Source organism: Dromiciops gliroides, chromosome 1, assembly GCF_019393635.1.
Source record: "Dromiciops gliroides isolate mDroGli1 chromosome 1, mDroGli1.pri, whole genome shotgun sequence".
Lineage (NCBI taxonomy): Eukaryota > Metazoa > Chordata > Mammalia > Microbiotheria > Microbiotheriidae > Dromiciops > Dromiciops gliroides.
This window is the reverse complement of record NC_057861.1, coordinates 634,890,846-634,908,860: the sequence shown is the minus strand read 5'-3', so window position 1 is coordinate 634,908,860 and position 18,015 is coordinate 634,890,846. Positions and strand designations below refer to the sequence as shown.

At 42.0% G+C, this 18,015-nt stretch overlaps 1 protein-coding gene across 1 annotated transcript in view; it reads right to left on the bottom strand.

Moving 5' to 3' along the window:
• Positions 1 to 18,015, bottom strand: part of GTF3C1 (general transcription factor IIIC subunit 1) — a 125,207-nt gene that overhangs the window by 22,910 nt on the left and 84,282 nt on the right. The window contains exons 20-28 of the mRNA XM_043976649.1: positions 16,321 to 16,465; positions 12,331 to 12,466; positions 10,944 to 11,025; positions 10,597 to 10,782; positions 9,105 to 9,262; positions 6,722 to 6,864; positions 4,892 to 4,973; positions 2,485 to 2,597; positions 564 to 626 (exon numbers count right to left, since the gene is read on the bottom strand). Coding sequence (XP_043832584.1) covers positions 564 to 626; positions 2,485 to 2,597; positions 4,892 to 4,973; positions 6,722 to 6,864; positions 9,105 to 9,262; positions 10,597 to 10,782; positions 10,944 to 11,025; positions 12,331 to 12,466; positions 16,321 to 16,465 — 1,108 coding nt within the window. The remainder of the gene's footprint in view (positions 1 to 563; positions 627 to 2,484; positions 2,598 to 4,891; positions 4,974 to 6,721; positions 6,865 to 9,104; positions 9,263 to 10,596; positions 10,783 to 10,943; positions 11,026 to 12,330; positions 12,467 to 16,320; positions 16,466 to 18,015) is intronic.

Here is an 18,015-nt window from a genome sequence, read left to right as displayed (position 1 = left end):
TCTAAGAGGTTTCTTTTTTTAGCCCACTTTGATAGTAGAGACCTATCAGAGTTATAAAATCAGAGAACTTCAGTGCTGGAAGGAAGCCCAAAGACCCGTATTTCCTAATTCACACTCTAATGCAGAGAAGTGAAGCGCACATGCTTTTCTCTACACACCTGTTCTGCCTGGGTTTTGGCACTCCTGAGTCCATGACCAGAAGCTGGCGGTTGGGAGGAGAATAGGAGTCTTTTTTTGTTTGTTTGTTTATAGGTTTGAACCTTTGGCAACAAAAGTTTTGTGGGCTAACTTGACTTCTAAGAAAAAAAAGCGAAGATCTTTATAGGCTCGTAGGATTTAGAGGTGGATGGGACCTTATGAGACCATCTTATTTAACCTCTTCATTTAACAGATAGAGAAACTGAGCCACAGAGAATGAAGTGAATCACCCAAGGTCACACAGCCAGGAAATAGAAGAGTTAGGTCTTTTGACTCCAAATCCAAAGTTCCTTCCACTAATTACAATTCTAAGAAAAACAAAAGGTAGCCTAATGACAGAAGGGATTACGCCTGCCCACACTCACCTGTTAAGTTCATCTTCTTTTCTGCTTTGATCCTTTTCATCGCCGATTGCCAAAACTCTGTACCTGAAGAAGAAACAGAAAAGGAAACTCCAACACAGACTTTGGACTGTTTGACTAACAACAAGAGGACACATTTAACCTAACGTCACTTGATGGCCATCTGTAAACCCTCTGCACCAACCTCAAACCTTGATGCTAAAAATTAAAGGCCTGGGATGGGAATTAGAGACAATTTAATGGAAGAAGGCGAGCAAGGTGGATCCTATAATACAAAGAATAAATCAGGTTATAAAGACAAATCCATTGCCCCGGGGACCTGTGTGGTCATCTGAGTGATCTACCTCTTGGCTTTTTCGCATAAACAACATTCCATACAGCTTCGCCAGTCTAGCTCAGTTTTTCTTAGTCTGACTCATTGGGACACTGTAGCCTCATTTATTATATTGGTCTTGGCTCTAATAACTACCTTCTAGTTACACCACTCCTTCTTCCTTTGCCCTCCCCTACAGGCATACCCCCACACCCCCAGCCTCCAGGACAAGCTCAGATGTCTAGAGCCACACTGAGAAATCTAATGAATTAACATTACTGTGATATAGCATTTGATATGTTTAGGTTGGTTTGGGTTTCCAAGTAAGAGGTATTACAAAGTTCTTTTTTAAAAAGTCAAGGTATGAATTAATTTCAATTCACTTTATGAATACTTCAGTGAAAAGAGGTAAATATTCTCTACAAGTAGTTTTCTGGAATTGTGCCCATACAACAGAAAAAACCTGGGCTGGATCATAGAGCTGGAAGTAACCTTGAAGGTCATCTAATCCATTCTCTTCTTCTTTTTTTTTTTTTTTTAGTGAGGCAATTAGGGTTAAGTGACTTGCCCAGGGTCACACAGCTAGTAAGTGTTAAGTGGCTGAGGCCAGATTTGAACTCAGGTCCTCCTGACTCCAGGGCCGGTGCTCTATCCACTGTGCCACCTAGCTGCCCCCCATTCTCTTCTTTTTATAGAAGAGGAAACTGAAGTGCAGAAATAATTTCTCCAAGGTTGCATAGGACAACATGAGCCACTTATCAGTGTTGGAAGGTAGGCAAGGTAGATTTTTCTTAAACTGGGCACTAGATGAACCTTGACTTCCCACATTTTTCATGGGACCTTCCTTTCCCCCTCATCAAACTCTTCTGTATCATAGTTCTTTGTGTGCATGGTAATTCCCTTCAGGTAGACAGACCCTAAGCTCCTTGAGAGCAGTGTCTGTGTCACATCTAACTTGTGCCTTGCATAGAGTAGGCATTTATTTAATAAATGCTTGTTGACATGAAATGAACTCTATGGAGTAAGACCAAACATTTGGCTAACTGGGCTTGAATCAATAAACATAAAATGTTTAAAGAAGTGACTTTAGAAGTCAAACCGAAGAAGGGACTTTCCTAATGAGTAAAACAGACAAATTATTTAAACTTGAGGCAAGCATGGGAAATCTGGTTTGATCATCGTGAAAGTCTAAAAGGGGAGGACTACTCAGAAGCACAAGTAAATGATAGGGGACACCCCAGTCACAGGTTCCTATGCAACAGGAACAGAAATGGAAACATAGATAATCAAACCAGAAACCTAATAATGACAGCCCACCCTTCTCTAGTCGTAAGGCTGTTAATTCCCCTGAAAGCTCTAAGGTAAGCAAGACAAACATTACTGCAGGCCTCAGGCAGAGTGAGTGGAGAAGCCAGTCTAGGCTGGTTGTCCAAGGGAATAGGGAGGCAAAGGGGCAATGTTTAAATGTGGAGCCAAGTAAAATTAGACAGTGTCACCATGATTTTCACACAACGGCTTGTCCAGGAGAAACACATGTGGGATCCTCAGGCTGACTGCATTCTTCTTTCATATCATGGACCACACCAATTATCCCTGAAGTACTTACTGTACCTGCTAAACAACTCCTGCAGTGTGTCTGGGATTTCAAGGTCAGGATTCCTCAGGGCAGAACTGAACTTTTCTTTAAGCCTCTCCACAAATTCTTTAAACTCTTCAGCACAAACCTTTTGAAAGAAGAGGATGAAACATTAAACCCCTTCCTTTCACAAAAGAAGGCTATGCAAAATCTTATCCAGTCAGTTACTTCATAATGTATGTCCCCAAGCCTGTCCCTAAAGGAAATGGGCCTCATTGGCTGTGTAACGATTGGAATGATGCCACCTGCTGGAGACTTACTGTAGAAAAGCTCCACCATGAGGAGAAAGCCTCTGAGGGCAAGCCTTTACGTCAGGAAGTGACGTTTGTTCATGGGTACTGTCTATCAAGGTTACCAGCCAATCAACTTGAGGAGCCTCCCATTTCTGGGAGGAGGACACGAAGGACAAAGGAGATGCTGGGGGGACTGTGCTTCCTCTTTGGCTGCGAGACATTGGCATGGTGGCAGGGAACTTCAGAAGTGGGAGCTTAGGAAGGCTAGGATTGCCAAGTTATAAGGAATCTCTTCTCAATCTTTCTCTTTCTTTTACTATCTTTCAATAAACCCTTAAAAAAAATTCTAAACTTGTTTATCAGTGATTTTAGTCAGTTTCCCCCCCAAAACCTGGGGGGGGGGCAGATTAAAACCCACATTTAGAATTTTAAATTACACAGCTGCCTCCCACACTCTACATACAGACTGAAGGGAGGGCAGGAGAGATCTGCACCTGAATGTGCACCAGCAACAAAACTGCCTAGTCCTAATGTGGAAATATATGTTGAACATGATTGCACTGTATAACCTATGTCAGACTGCTTGCTGGCTTTGCGAGAGGGGAGGGAAGGGAAGATGAGAGAAAAATTAGGAACTCAAAATCCTACCAAAATGAATGTTGAAAACTATCTTTAATGTAATTTGAAAAAAATTAAAATAAAATACTATTTAAAAAAAGACTGCCTAGTTCTGGCTTTGCTGATTCCGAGAGTCTGGAATATCCTATCACCAAGAGGAAACAACAGTTTAAGTTTCTATGCACTTTTGTTGTTGTCTTTCAGCTGTGTCCGACTCTTTGTGACCCTATTTGGGGTTTTCTTGGCAGAGATACCAGAGTGGTTTGCCATTTCCTTCTCTACCTCATTTTACAGATGAGGAAACTGAGGCAAACAGGGTTATGTGACTTGCCGCCCCAGGGCCACACAGCTAATAAGTGTTTGAGGTAAGATCTGAGTTCAGGAAAATGAATCTTCCTGACTCAGGGCTGGCACTCCATCCACTGTACCATTTAGCTACCCAATGTACTTTAAGGTTTAATAAAGTTCTTTCCTAACATAACTCAGAGAGGTTAGGAGCCTAAGTACTGTTATCCTCATTTTGGAACTGAAGCTGGGAGAGCTGAAATGTGGGGTTCAAGGTTACCCAGATAATTTGTTTCAGAGCTGATAAATGAACTCTGACCTCCTGACTCCAAATGGGGTCAATAAACACTTTCTATTTATTAATTTATGCCCAGTTAGCATTATGTTTAATCTTATTCAATAAAGTACAGTTCATATCAATGAGCATTTATTACAAGCCTACTGTATGCAAGGCACTGTGCTGCAAGCCCTGGGAAAAATACAAAGCTGGATGTGATACAAACCTGCTTTTGTGGAGCTCATGGTCCCCGTGAGGGGGCCGCCATGCAGAAAGAATTATGGTACAAGAGGGGATGATCAGGGGAAAGAGAAGGTCCAGATAATGAAAAATGTGGGAAGTTTCCACTCTCTGGATTCATGTAGTATCCAGTTTAAGAAAACTGACCTTGTCAGCTGCCAACTCCAAGCTCTTTTCATAACACCACAATGGGAAGAGCAAAGGAGATGAACTGGGAAGAAATATAATCTGACTAACTTGTCAGCTGCCTGTCCCAATTTCCTTGTCTTCAATCCAAGAGACCTACTGCCAGTCGGCATCCCTCCATCCTTATCTAGTTTTGTGTATCTACAGCTCTAGAGTCCTTATGGAATTGCAGACTGAAAGGGATGTCTCAGGAAGCAAACTCTGTGCCTTTTCTTAAGCTCTCCAGAGGTGGCTGACAGTGTGCAAAGAACCTGGACGGGATCTCCGAAGAGCTGCTCCATTTCCTTTCCAATGCAGGCCTGAGGCAGGAGACCATGGCCAGCTCTAACCTCATTTAAAAAGTGACTATGGGAGCCAGCTGAGTAAAGTTCAAACTCAAGGAACTGGGAAGTAGATTTCCCAAATGGTTCTGAAAAATCTCATGTTTGCCAGTCCAAGTCCAACACTGGCACTCGGTACCAAATAAATAAGAGACTTCTTTTGTGGCCCAGAAATCGCACTGTTCTTGGTTTCACAGCCCCGTAGCAATCACACCGTTCTTACCTCAGGGTCTTGATAGTTATGTTTTCGATTTATAAAATCTTCCACGAGAGCTTTATCTTGGTACACCTCTGCAAGGCAAACTCTGCATCAGGAAAAGATAAAGAAAATGGTTTTGTGTATTTAAATGTCCGTTATGTTCTGAAATCCCAGAGAATCAACTAGGGGTCGTAGCAACTGCCCCAGAAACTAATCTTTTTTTTTTTTTAAAGTGAGGGAATTGGGGTTAAGTGACTTGCCCAGGGTCACACAGCTAGTTAAGTGTTAAGTGTCTGAGGCTGGATTTGAACTCAGGTACTCCTGACTCCAGGGCTGGTGCTCTATCCACTGCGCCACCTAGCTGCTCCCCAGAAACTAATCTTAAAGAACAAAAGGTGATAGATACATTAATTATTGTTCTTTGAGGTTTCCAAAGTGCTTTCCTAATGGCTGCCCTAAAAGATCAGGAGCACCAGTAATATTCTCCCAATTTTGCAGATGAAGAAATTGAAGCTTCTCAGAGAGCTAGCACTCAAACACCTGACTTGGACTCAGAGATGCTGATTGCCCTATGGCACAGTGTAGCTTATCTTTCAGGTGTTATTTTTTATGAAGCCTCCATCTTAAAAGTACCAATTCGGGGCAGCTAGGTGGCACAATGGATATAGCACCGGCCTGGGATTCAGGAGAACCTGAGTTCAAATCCGGCCTCAGATATTTAACACTTACTAGCTGTGTAACCCTGGGCAAGTCACTTAACCCCACTTGCCTCACTTTAAAAAAAAGAAAAAAAAAGTACCAATTCTAGGAACCAGAGAACTATCTGAAAAGGAAAAGGATTGGTGCCAAAGGTTCATCCCTTATGTTTGTCATGAATCAAGAGCCTTCTTTCTTTCTTTTTTTTTTTGGTACGGTTCATTGGGTTTTAAGGGCATTTTATGATGATCATACTTGGGTTCAAAAACGCTGTGCCAGCCTTAATTCTCCAGTTCTAGAACTGATTTGAAGAAAGCCAAAGTGACTTGAATAAATTCCCTCAGGATGGCACCTGGATTTCCAACTGGCAGGTCAGTGTTCTACCTGATATTTTAAAAGCAGGAAGGAGCTTTCACAAGTCTGTCCCCTGAGTCTCCAAGGAATATGCTAGAAAGCTATGGAAGATGGGAGGAGAATGTGGGCTAAGGCTGGGGTCTATGGAGTGGCTGCTCTGGGAAAAGCAATCCTTTCTTTGCAGGGGTTGACAAATGGTGCCAGCATGGTTCTATTAGCCCACGGTCACCCAGCTACTAAGTGGTAGGAGTCTTTTGACTCAAGGATCAGTGTCACGGCCATTGTACCACGTTCTGTCTCGTAAGAAGCGCAATAGCCTGCACTAATGTCCTAAGTCTGGGCAAGTCATTAACCTCTCAGTCTCAGTTTCCTCATTTGTAAAATGGGGAGAGACATGAGTGGATCAAGGTCTGGCTCTATCTTCAGGAAGACCCAAATTTCAGTTTAGTCTGACTCATGTCCATCAAGCAAGAAGCCTACTGTACAACTGGGCCTTATGCTGGGCTTGATTCCTACTGCTAATTAACTGTGTAGCCACAGGCAGGTCACTTAAACTACTGACTCCCAAGCAACTCATTAGGACTATAATGTAGACATACTTTGCCAGTCTGCACCCATGGAGGGATTTTCCAAACTGTGAATTCTGTATCTCAATGAAATCACAGGTCTAGAACAAAAATTATGTGTATACATTTGCATATTTGTCTTATCTAAGGTTTATTAAGGGGAAAGCTTTAATATTGATAGAATTTTTAGAACCACTGTAACCCCAGGTAAAAAAGAAATTCTTTACAAAGAGCTTACTTATAGTTCAGATAGGCTTGTGGATTTTTGACTATGTAGCGAGCTCTTCGCCCAACTGAGTGGGATGTTTTATCCAATGACTCTTCAAAAGTGGCATGCAAAATATCCCGGACAACTTGCCATGGAACAAAAGGGCCTTTCACCTAGATCAAATATGAAAGACAGAAAAATCAGAGTCTTCCAAGAAAAGGTCAAACTCTGGTAATCACCCCCTCCCTAATATGACATTACCTCATCTCTCTAGTCTTAATTTATATTATACCCACACACGTATTTTATGTTCCAGGAAAACTAGACTACTTACTGTTCCACAAATATATCTACAATCCCCCCCACCCCTTTGATCATGTTGTTCCTTCTGCCTAGAATACCCTTCTCTTTTTCTACTGAACTCCTCTCCATCTTTTAAAGCTCATCTCAAAGGCCACCTGCTTCAATTCAATTCAATTCAATTCAATAATTTAACAAGCATTTAAAATGAAGGAATTCCTATTCTAGGACCTGGGGACAGAAAGTCCAAACAATGAACAATCCTTATCCTCAAGGAGCTTACAAGGAAGGAGGAAGATGGAATAACAATATTTACACAGGTAAGTGAATGAATACAAGACAGACTGGGGAGGGAAAGAACACTAGCAATTAGGAGTATCTGGAAAGGTTTTCCATAGGAGATAGTGTTTGGGTTCAAGCCTGAAGAAAGTCAAAGATTCTATCAATTGAGGAGAGGAGAAAGTGAATGCCATGCACGCACAGGCCACAATCCAGGCAAAGGCCCAGAAATGGGAGATGGAATGCGGAGTTAAGGAATAGCAAGAAAGCCATTCTGGTTGAAAGGTTAAGGATTTGAAGGAAGGTGGGAACTCCCCCTCTACCTCCCCCTATGCCCAACCTCTCACAGACACAGCAGGCTCTCAATTCTCTCTCTCTTGGACCTCTCACAAGATTCGATTTTACACTTTTCTAATAATAGGGATGTGTTGGTGAATAGAATGATAAATGCTTGATGGCACTTCTTTCCTTAGAGCACATTTTACAATGACTACCCCTTGAGTTTATTTACAATTGTTTCATGAGGCAGCATACATTCCTTACCCTTACATAATCATTGTAAAGGAGGTGGAATTGGAAACATACTGGATGCAGCACCAACTCATTTATTCAAAAACCATTTACCAAGTACCAGCAGCATGCAGGGTGGCCCTGCTGGTAGTGGTGAGGAGATAAAGCTACGACCCCAGACCGGAGGATGACCTGGAAGGGACCTTTGAGGCTGTCTAGTGCACCCCCTCTCATTTTATAGGAAACACAGACTCAGAAGGTGAAGTGATGCATTCAAAAGGCAGTGAGGGGCAGGACCTAGGCTCCATGACCCCAGATCCAGTATCTTTTCCATTGTACCAACTCTTACACAAGGACTGAAAAAGAAAAAGCAGATAAAGTACAAGGTGGGGGAAGCACAGCTAACAAACAGTTTGGGTGGAAAAGACTTGGGGTTTTTAGAGCACTATGAGCTCCATGAACTAGAGTCTGACGTGGAACCCAAAGAGCGGATGAGATCTTAGTGCACATTAGGAGAGGCCTAGGACTGAGGAGGGAGCACTCTGGGGTGATCTGTCCTAGACAGAGCCCATCTGCAGTACTTCGGTCAGCTGGGACAGCCCACCTAGCAAGGGTGCTGATGATCTCATCTGGAGAGTGCCCAGGAGAGGGGAAACAGAAGGATGAAGGGTCTCATGTGCTTCTCTGCAAGTGTTACTGTGCTGGCTGTGAAGTGGCCCTGGTACCCAAGAGAACCAATGGAGATGGCCTGTGTTCCAGACAGAGAATGGGCCAGTCCTGCTTTATGCACAAGGAGGTGGTATAGCGAATGTCTGAAGGAACATGAAAAGGAGACCGTCACTCCTTAGTGCCTTGGAGCCAGAGCAGAGGTCTTGAGACTGTGGCGCACAGGTTCAAAGGGGTCGGTGCAGTTCCTGCTCAAGTGGATGCTCCAAAGGATGAGGCAAAGCAAAGGATGTCAGATTTTTAAAAGTGTGTTTTCCTGGTGGAAATCTGATTTCTCAGTAAAAATTTAAAAACTAAACATTCAAAAGACAGTGTTTGCACAGAACTAGAGCTCAGCAAATAATGGTTGGACTGAGTTGACTATTTGTAAAGCTCAAGGTGGGGGTGGGGGATGGAGGGGGTACAGTCGGGGTGCAGGGGGGATGGACACAACACTTAAGTAGTCTGTGGGATAGAAAAACAATACAGAGGTACATTACAGGTAGAGGGGAGAGTGGGAACAGAAGCATGCTCAGGGTGCCTGGGTAGTAAGCACTTAAATGTTTGTCAAATGAATAAACGAACACAGCAAGGAAAAATGCAGCAGTTGACTGGATACCTTTGTGTTTAGGACATTACTGGCAATTCGGCAAAGCATCAACAGCCCATCTTCCTGCATGGTCCAGGTCACACGCAAACGTGTCATCCTTTGCAGAGCACTCTGGTCAGCCTCATCATGGTAGCGCATTTTTTTGCTTTTTTCTTCTGACTTTTCTCCTAAACATGAGAGGAAGAAATATGCTGACTTAGTTTCTTCTAACAAACACCATGCTTCTATTTCACAGTTTTATAGGCTTTACACTTGGAAAAGACCTTAGAGATTATCTAGTTCAACTCCCTCATTTTCCAGTTGAAGAAATCTCAGTCTATAGATTTCACAGTCATCATTCTGGGCGAGTGCAGAGCTAGCTCTCCACCTTCCCACCCCCACCCCCTACCCTTAGTGTCTGGACTATAGGTGGCAGCTGCAGGTGACACTTGAGTTACAGAAGGTGGATGCTACCTGGCATTACCAGTTTCCAAAAGTCCATTTTCTAGTGTTGTTGCTGTTTAACAAATTACAACTATTCTAATAGTACCAAAAAAAAAAATAGGGCAAGAAAATGTAAATCCAAATCCATACTAATATTGAACTTTCCTAAAAAAATATAAATCTAGATATTCATAGGCCCTACTATATTAACCTGCCCAAACATCTCCCAACAGTTTATCCAAAGGGGAGTAATTCAACTGTTGCAATTCCATTTTGAATGATATTAGTCAAACGAATCCAGTTCCCTGCCTTCCCTATTCTCATGACATAGGGATGAAAAACTTAGATCTCTCTGGATCCATTTTCAAACAAAAACCTAGATTTTTCTTAAAATTTAAATAGCCATATCAGCTAGATCTTTATGGAAAAATCTGGGCTACTTCTTTGAAATAAAGCAATCTAAAAAATTCAAATATGCCTCCTTTCATCTCAAACTGTTTTCCCCCGTAAAAGACATCTGATGTGCAATCTTAAGATGAAAATCCAAAAAGCAATGTAGTTGAATGCCTGATTCAAGGCTGAAAGAGTCCTGGAACCCTGCCCTGCAGGTTTTAACAACCCTGCCTGCTCTTTGAAAGAAGTTTCAAAATATAAAATGATGTTAAATTTTGACTTAATTGGTGTTCATACAGAGATGAAAAGAGAAAACAGAAAAGAGACTAGAATTTTTGCAAGGTGTGTATATTTAGACAAGAATTTGCAAGAAGAAACATAATCAGAGGTTTGAATTGAGACAGGAAGCTAGACATACTGAGGCAATGACTACTCTTTAAAAGACAGAGACAAAGAAAGCTGGGAAAAGGTATAAGGAAGGCCAAGAATCCTTCTTTATCTGTCAGTCTGGTTGGGAAAATGAATTGGCAATGACAATACAAAAGTATCTCAAATGAAGGGAGAGAAAACAGTGGTGGATAAATTTAAGACTTAGTTGATATATGATTTTCATAGTTAATATAGTGAAATCAGGAAATTGGAGTAGCAGCAGAAAAGAGAAATGAAACTGCAAATGACCAATAACCTTTCTTCCTTCTCTTAACCTTCTTTCCAGGGTCCTTTTTGAGTCTTTTCCGTTTCTGGCTTTTGCCGCCCCTCACCCTCTTGTTTCTGTCTTGTGTCATTTCTTTGCCGATCTCAAACTGCTCTTCCTTCTCTAGAGGGAGTTCCGAGGGGGCTTTTGCATCTCCCAAAATATTTATCCTATTATCTAGAAATGATTAAAAAGGAAATATTACCACAAACATAAATTTCAAGACAATTTCTGAACACATCTTTCCAAAATAACTGAAAAGCTTTTAGCTGCTGAACTATCATTAGTTCTACATTTGGGAAGAACTGAAGCTACCAATGAGGCAGAGTGATACTTACTTCCAGCACTTAGTGGCAGAGAGCGTTTGGATAAAAATGTCTGGAGCCTCACTGTAAGGCCATTTTCGGAAACTGTATTCTCCTAAAAGACAAATATGTGTAAGTATCAAGAAATCCCCAGGTATCTGAGGCAATAAATTCACTAACATTCACAAAAGCCTATAACGAAGGCCAGAAAATAGTTTATCAATAACAGAGGAAAGTTGCCTGCGACTTGGTCCAGAGAAGAGAATTTTCTCATGCATGCACAGTAATATGCTGATTATTGTATTATCCCAAACGTAATGTTTTCCTTGAGCCTCTTCTTTGAAACCTTTTAACTTGTTTCTGCAAAAATGATATTTTAAAAAATGTTTCCTGGAAATTTTACCCCAGAGGGGAAGAATCCAAAGAAAAGCTAGCACTGAAAAAGATTAGAACAGGCACAAAGGCTACAAGGATATGTAATTGAAGGGTTGGAACTAGATGACCTTGAATTTTCCTTTCAGCTCTGTCAGCAGCATTCAGAGACACTGACAAGGACTGTTCACACCTACCAGGAGCTCTAGCCACAGGGGATAGCAATAATGCACGAGGTGTTTAATAAAGGCTCTGGTAGACTTTGAGACTGTCAATTATACCAATGTGTAGTGGCCTATGTGAGAGGGTGGAACAGTCTCAGACTAAATGTGTTGAAGAGACACATGGTGGGATCAGGGAGATCTAAGCCCTGATCAGTGTGTTAATTTCTGTTGCTCTGTGAGGGGAGGAATAAGTCAGTTGGGCACATGGAGGAATGACCTGTGCCTGCATCTTTTTTCAGAGTGGATTCTGGGAGCTCCACTAACCATGTCTCTCCAGGCTGACAGGAATGGTAAAGAAGAAAATGAGATCTTCTCATCATCAAATGGGAAAATACCAATTATGAATGAGCTGTCTGCCAGGCTTGAGATGGTACTTTCCCCTAAGAGAACCTTTTGTCAAGGTCCTTCTCCTTAGGTATTACCCTGGAGTAACCCAAACTCAGACAAGAGCATCCTATGGTCTTGTAATTCACCTGACATGACATACTGAACTAAATATCTGCTTCTGACTCCAGTTTTGCTTACATAGAAATTTTCAGAGGGGAAAAAGTTCTAAGTGTGTAAATTATCAGTAAAGGCAATCTTATGATGAGGGATTTAGATCTAGAAGGGACCTAAAAGGTCACCTCATTCAACTCCTTCTTTTATAGGTGAGAAAACTGGAGCCTGAGGAGGGCTAGTGACTCGCCCAAAAGTACACAGGTAGTAAGTAGTCAGAATTCAAACCCAGGTCCTTGACTCTCAATCCACTGCTCTTTCATTTACGAACTGTATAACAGCAATAACATATGACTATATTATGCTGAGTCAGCTCAAGAACTCACCTTTCTGGTCTTGTTAATGATGTAGCTGGTCCAGATCCAATTGCGCTTTAAGTGTGCATAGAAGCTGGAGTCCAGACCTGCAGCCCCTAATCCATCACCAGGTATAGAGCCATCATCCAGCACCTCACGGCTCCCACTAAGGAATGTAAAAATGAAGGTTCTAAGATCGTCCATGGTTAAACAGACACAAAAATGGTTAGGAAACTGTATGTGCTCTTGGCACGTGAATGCTTGAAGGGCCTGTCTGTGGATTAGAGTAGGTATTCCCCACACAGACATGGATTGCAACTTCTCTATGACTTAATAGTCTTCGAGAGTTTTGGTTGCTGTTAAGTTGTTCAGTCACGTCCAACTCTTGATGACCCCATTTTTATGAAGTTTTCTTATAAAGATTGTAGTTTGCCATTTCCTTCTTTAGGGTTGCCATTTTACAACTGAGGAAACTGAGGCAAACAGAGGTTTAAGTGATTTGCCCAGGGTCACACCACTACTAAGGCTGGATTTCAATTCAGGTCCTCCTGACCCCAGGCCCAGCACTCTATCCACTGTACCACCTAGCAGTCCAGAGTTGTTGGGGTTTAAAATAGTATTACTGGGGGCAGCTAGGTGGCACAGTGGATAAAGCACCAGCCTTGGATTCAGGAGGGCCTAAATTCAAATCTGGCTTCAGATACTTGATACTTACTAGCTGTGTGACCCTGGGCAAGTCATATAACCCTCATTGCCCCACCAAAAAAAACCCCAACATATAAAATAGTATTACCTTGTTTGTGGCTACCCAGCTGAAGAGACTGTCTAACTTGGCTATGTTGGTTCTCGGATCCCAGACATACCCCCATGACCAGGCTTTTAAAGACTGGGAGAACTTGCTAGAATTGACACTTTTCTGATATAGCCTCAAGCCTGCATTACTGTGGGGCCCTGGGATTGGACTTCAGTGGAGCACTCACATACAATATAAATAAAAAGCATACGGACACTTTTGCCCCAGTTCATTTCTCAGTCCCTTGAGAATTTCACACCCAGTATGATTTGGACTCCTTTGCTAATTCTGGAATGTGGAATTTTCAGTTTTCTTCCTCCCCCCAGACTGGCAGGCAAGTAGAAATGAAAATTATGAAAGTCCACTGGAAAGGTGTGTGAGGGTGGAAATGTCCTTTGTAGGGCTAAAAGAATGGAAGTAAACTACAAGAGAGAAAAAGGCAGGATTCTCCCTAGAATAGCAATAACAAGAATGGTGATAGCTGACAAGCATAAGGACTTAAGCTTGGCCAAGTGCTTCATATACGTGATGCCCATATCTGATCTTTGAGTAAGGCAACTACCAAAGGTATTTTTATCTTATTACAGAAGAGATGCAAGTTAAATGAATTAAGAGAGTTTAAAAGACTTGCCCATGATCACACAACTAAGTAATCAGAAGGTTACTTTTTTGAAGTCACTTTTTTGAACTCACATCTTTTCTGATGAACTATCCAATTAAATACTGACTCATTTACTAGATGAGAAACCTGTATTGTAAGATGAATCCTCATTAAAGTTTCTTGGCACATCTAATGCTATGAAGATCAATAATACTCAAATTATAGATGCTGACATCCCGGGGTGGGGGAAGGCCTTTAGTTTCTTTGTTCTCTCAATGCCTTGTAGTAGTGCTGTGGGAAGGGTGAGGCTAAATGTAGTCACACTCCTACCCTTACCCTCTCTGTATTTGGCACAAATGTGATTTTAAGCGGTCTGAGTCAGGATGTGGTTCATGAAAGGATAATTAACCTGACCTTGAGAATAACCTAAATCTTCCCAGGGATGACTTCCCACAGTATATATGTCCCTCTGGCTTTATTAGATGTGGGAACAGGCCATGGGAACATTTTCAGGGATAAAATAGGTAATTCCAGCCAGGGGTTGCTATGCTCTGTCATGGAAAGGGAAAATAGCATGACACAAAGTCAATGGCATTCCAGCATAGGAAGTGATAGTCCAAGGGCAAAGAAAGTTGGCAAGAGGGAACTTGGTATTAGTGGCTACTGATTTTCAACGAGGGGAAAGGAATGACTGTCTAGAGTAGTGCCTTATTTAACAGACTCCAGTAAGTGAGACTTGGCTTGAGTTGAGCACAGTCCTATGTTGAAGCAGAGAGAGTATAAACTGAATCTCCAACATTACAAAATGGAATCCTCTTCTTACAAATAACACCTAAAGACTACATGATTTTGGGCTAGCAAGAAAGTCTGAATACAATTCCCCAGCTGCCCTGCTGTGTTGCAAGTATGAAGATGATCTCTTGTGAGCCCTGGCTGAGCCCCTCTCCCTTCATGCTCATCTTTATTGGTCTTTCTTGATAGAGGGAAACAGGCAGGCAACAGAGTATTCCCTGGTTCCCTTGATAGCTACAAGCCTTTCAAAGGCTCCCATCCACAGGCATAATAAGGTATATCAATGGAGGGAGACAAACAAAGTTAGTAATCATCACCCCAAACAATGTAAAAATTATTGATCTAAGGTCTGCAATACAGCCTACTTTGAGTGTGGTATAGTAATAAGAAAACTGCATTTATAGCTAAATTAACTGGGTTCAAATCCTGGCTTTCTTTGTTTACTGAACTTAGTACTTTGCACGAGTCCCTTCTATTCTCTGGACTTCAATCTGAAAAAGTAGGAACCTGAAGCTTTACTTATCTTTTCCAGGTCAAAGTCCTGTGACCTCAAGGACCACAGAGTGAACTGGAGAAAAAGCTTCATAAGACACTGAAACATTGAGTACACCGCTACACAAGAAGAAGGGGGGTGTCTGGGCATAATGGAAAGAGACAGTGGAGTCAAAGGGCCTTTGGGGTGGTGGGCTACCACTCACCATCTCTCTGGGCCTCAACCTCTCATCTGTAAAACAGGGAAAGGAATACTTGTACAACCTCCCAGACAGAGAATTTTAGAGGGAAGTACTTTGTAAACCTTAAGTGCCATGTGAACAACACCATTACTATGAGAGAAGCCACAGTAATTTTCAACGCTCATAGTCCTCCAGGACTTCACAACAACCCTGTGAGGGGGGCAGTGCAAGCGTTTCTTTTCTTTTCTCCTTTTTTTGGTGAAAGTGTTTCTTTCTTTTTCTTTGGTTTGTTTTTTTGGTGGGGCAATGAGGGTTAAGTGACTTGCCCAGGGTCACACAGCTATTAAGTGTTAAGTGTCTGAGGCTGGATTTGAACTCAGGTCCTTCTGAATCCAGGGCCGGTGCTTTATCCACTGTGCCACCTAGCTGCCCCCAAAGTGTTTCTTTTTTAATACTTCCTCTTTGTTATTGTGACCATTTCCTTTAATGAAGGACAAAAAAAAAGATGCCTGCATAGGACCGTGTGAGTTTTTATTGCACCCAGCTTGGTTTTAAAAAGCAGCTATTAAGTTTTACATGGTAGATCCAACTCTGCCCGGCTTGCTGTATCTCCTTCTCAACTTCCTTCTACTCTCTCCTGTGCGTCTTTTAAACTTTTATCTTGATTTTTCATGTAATTTAAAAATAGAGGCAGTGTAGGACACGAGCCAGAGAATGAGCTTTGTGGCCAGGATGACCCTAGCACAAGCCTGCCCTGACTTGGGCTGGATGTGTGACCCCTGATCTCTAAAACTATATATGTTGGCGAGATGGTGTGGACCTGCACTGGCCATGAGGGCTTCCTCCCCAGAGTCCCCTGTGCCAGTGAAACAACAGCTCCGGTCTCCTCTATCCCTCTTAATTTTTTAGCAGTACAAGTATTCTTATTCCCATTTTACAGGGGAAGAGAGAGGTTCATTGACTGGCTAACAGTTCCACATCTGAGAAAAGACTTCGCCCCAGGTTCTTCTGACTCCAAGTCTACAGTTCTTTGACTAAACTCCAAGCCATTTGTGACCATGACACTTTTCTTTGGGCCTGGAGAGAAATCTTCAGAATTCTTTTGGGTACATATATACTCTGCCACAGCCAAGGGGGTTGCAGTCAAAAGGCCAACGTACGAGATGTACTCCAGCATCGCACACTTGCGCTCCAGATTGTGCTTGTCTATTGCATTCTCCTGCTCCATGTCAGTCTCCAGAGTGGCAGGCTCACTGCTTGGATCCTGAGAGCTGTTTTTCTTGACACGAGGATAGCGAACCACTCCTAGGAAACCAGACAAATCTCATAGCATTACTCCTGCACCAGCGAAAACACCCCCCACCCCTCACCAAAGGATGGTTATAGAATGCAGCTAGGATAAAATGAAGGGCAACAAAGTAGAAGACACATCTCCTCACAGCTCTAACTTCATAAATGCTTTTGGGGGGAATGGTGGGAAGGGGACAGTCCTCATATACACAATTCTCAGGTTGGAAACTCTCATTACCAATATAGACTGGCACCCTATCTGTAACTTTTAGTCTTAAAAAGCTGAAACATGAAGTCATGGTCACAAAGTCAGGATGTGACAAGAGGCAAGATTTGAATCTGGGTATTCTTGATTCCAAGGTCAAATGGTAGATCTAAAATCAGCAGAATTGATTTATAAAAGTACCATTGATAGCAGGAAAGGGAGGAGGCTATTATACTTTAGACACTATAAATTTATTTCAGGGTTAAAGGGTTGAGTGGAACAACATGAATAAGGACCCCGAGAAAGGACCACAGGAAATAAACAACTAGCTGCCCTCACTTGTTCTGGAGAACAGCTCTGATAGCAAGGCCACGATACAAAAGACAGATGGGCTGAAAGGAGAAGAGGAGCGAAGGACAGAATGTGGCAAAGGACAGGGGTAGGAGGAAGAGACAAGGGAGGCTGTAAAGCCCTGTGAAGTAGCTGGTTCTCTGAACTGCTGGCTAGTAGCTGAAGTTCCCTGTTTCTCCCTTGATTGTGCTGAGCCATGTGTTTAATAACCTATACTTCATGCTGAAATAACCATCTTTTCTGGAATTTAAGTTATTCTACATTTCCCGGGCAAGGATGGAAAGAAGTCGGGTTAACCCAAATCTGCAATGATATGTGATTTCATTGGTCTTGGTCCTTGTCTATCTCGATGGATGGAGATCATGGGCCCTTACACTCCTAGTTGACTGAGTAGGTAGTCAGGTAAGAGATATATCACTGGGTCCATATTTAAAATCTTTTCAATTTGGAAGGCCCTGCTGGAACTTGTATTCAACTAGTATAGACCTTGAGAACTGAGGTTCACCTCCATGCCACAATGTAGTATCAGAGGATGTTAGTGACAATATAATACAACCATAAGACAACTTGTATACAGCTTAGTACCACGCTGCATATGTCGTATTACGTAGGTACTGAATAAAAACTGATGAATAAAGTTAGTCTCTAAGATTTCTGGGATGAAAGAAATTAAAGAGAAGCATTGCTGATAGGTGTGTCTGTCATTTCTCTATTTCTGTTAAAGGTATGATCATTTTTCTAGTCACACAAGTTCATAATCGAGGACTCATCCGTGACTCTTTCTTTTCTGTGTTACATGGACACTTGACATGGTTGAAAATTTCCTGACAGCCTTTGCTGAGAAAATGTTGTTATTATAAAGAACATGCCAGGTCATAAACTTTTACTCTGGTATAAAATGCAGTAAGATTAAGGTAATCTGAAGATCTGAAATGCAAAGCCTTTTATCTGCTGGCAATTCATCTGATGAGTAAAGTAATATTTTATAACATTCATGATTTAGTCATTC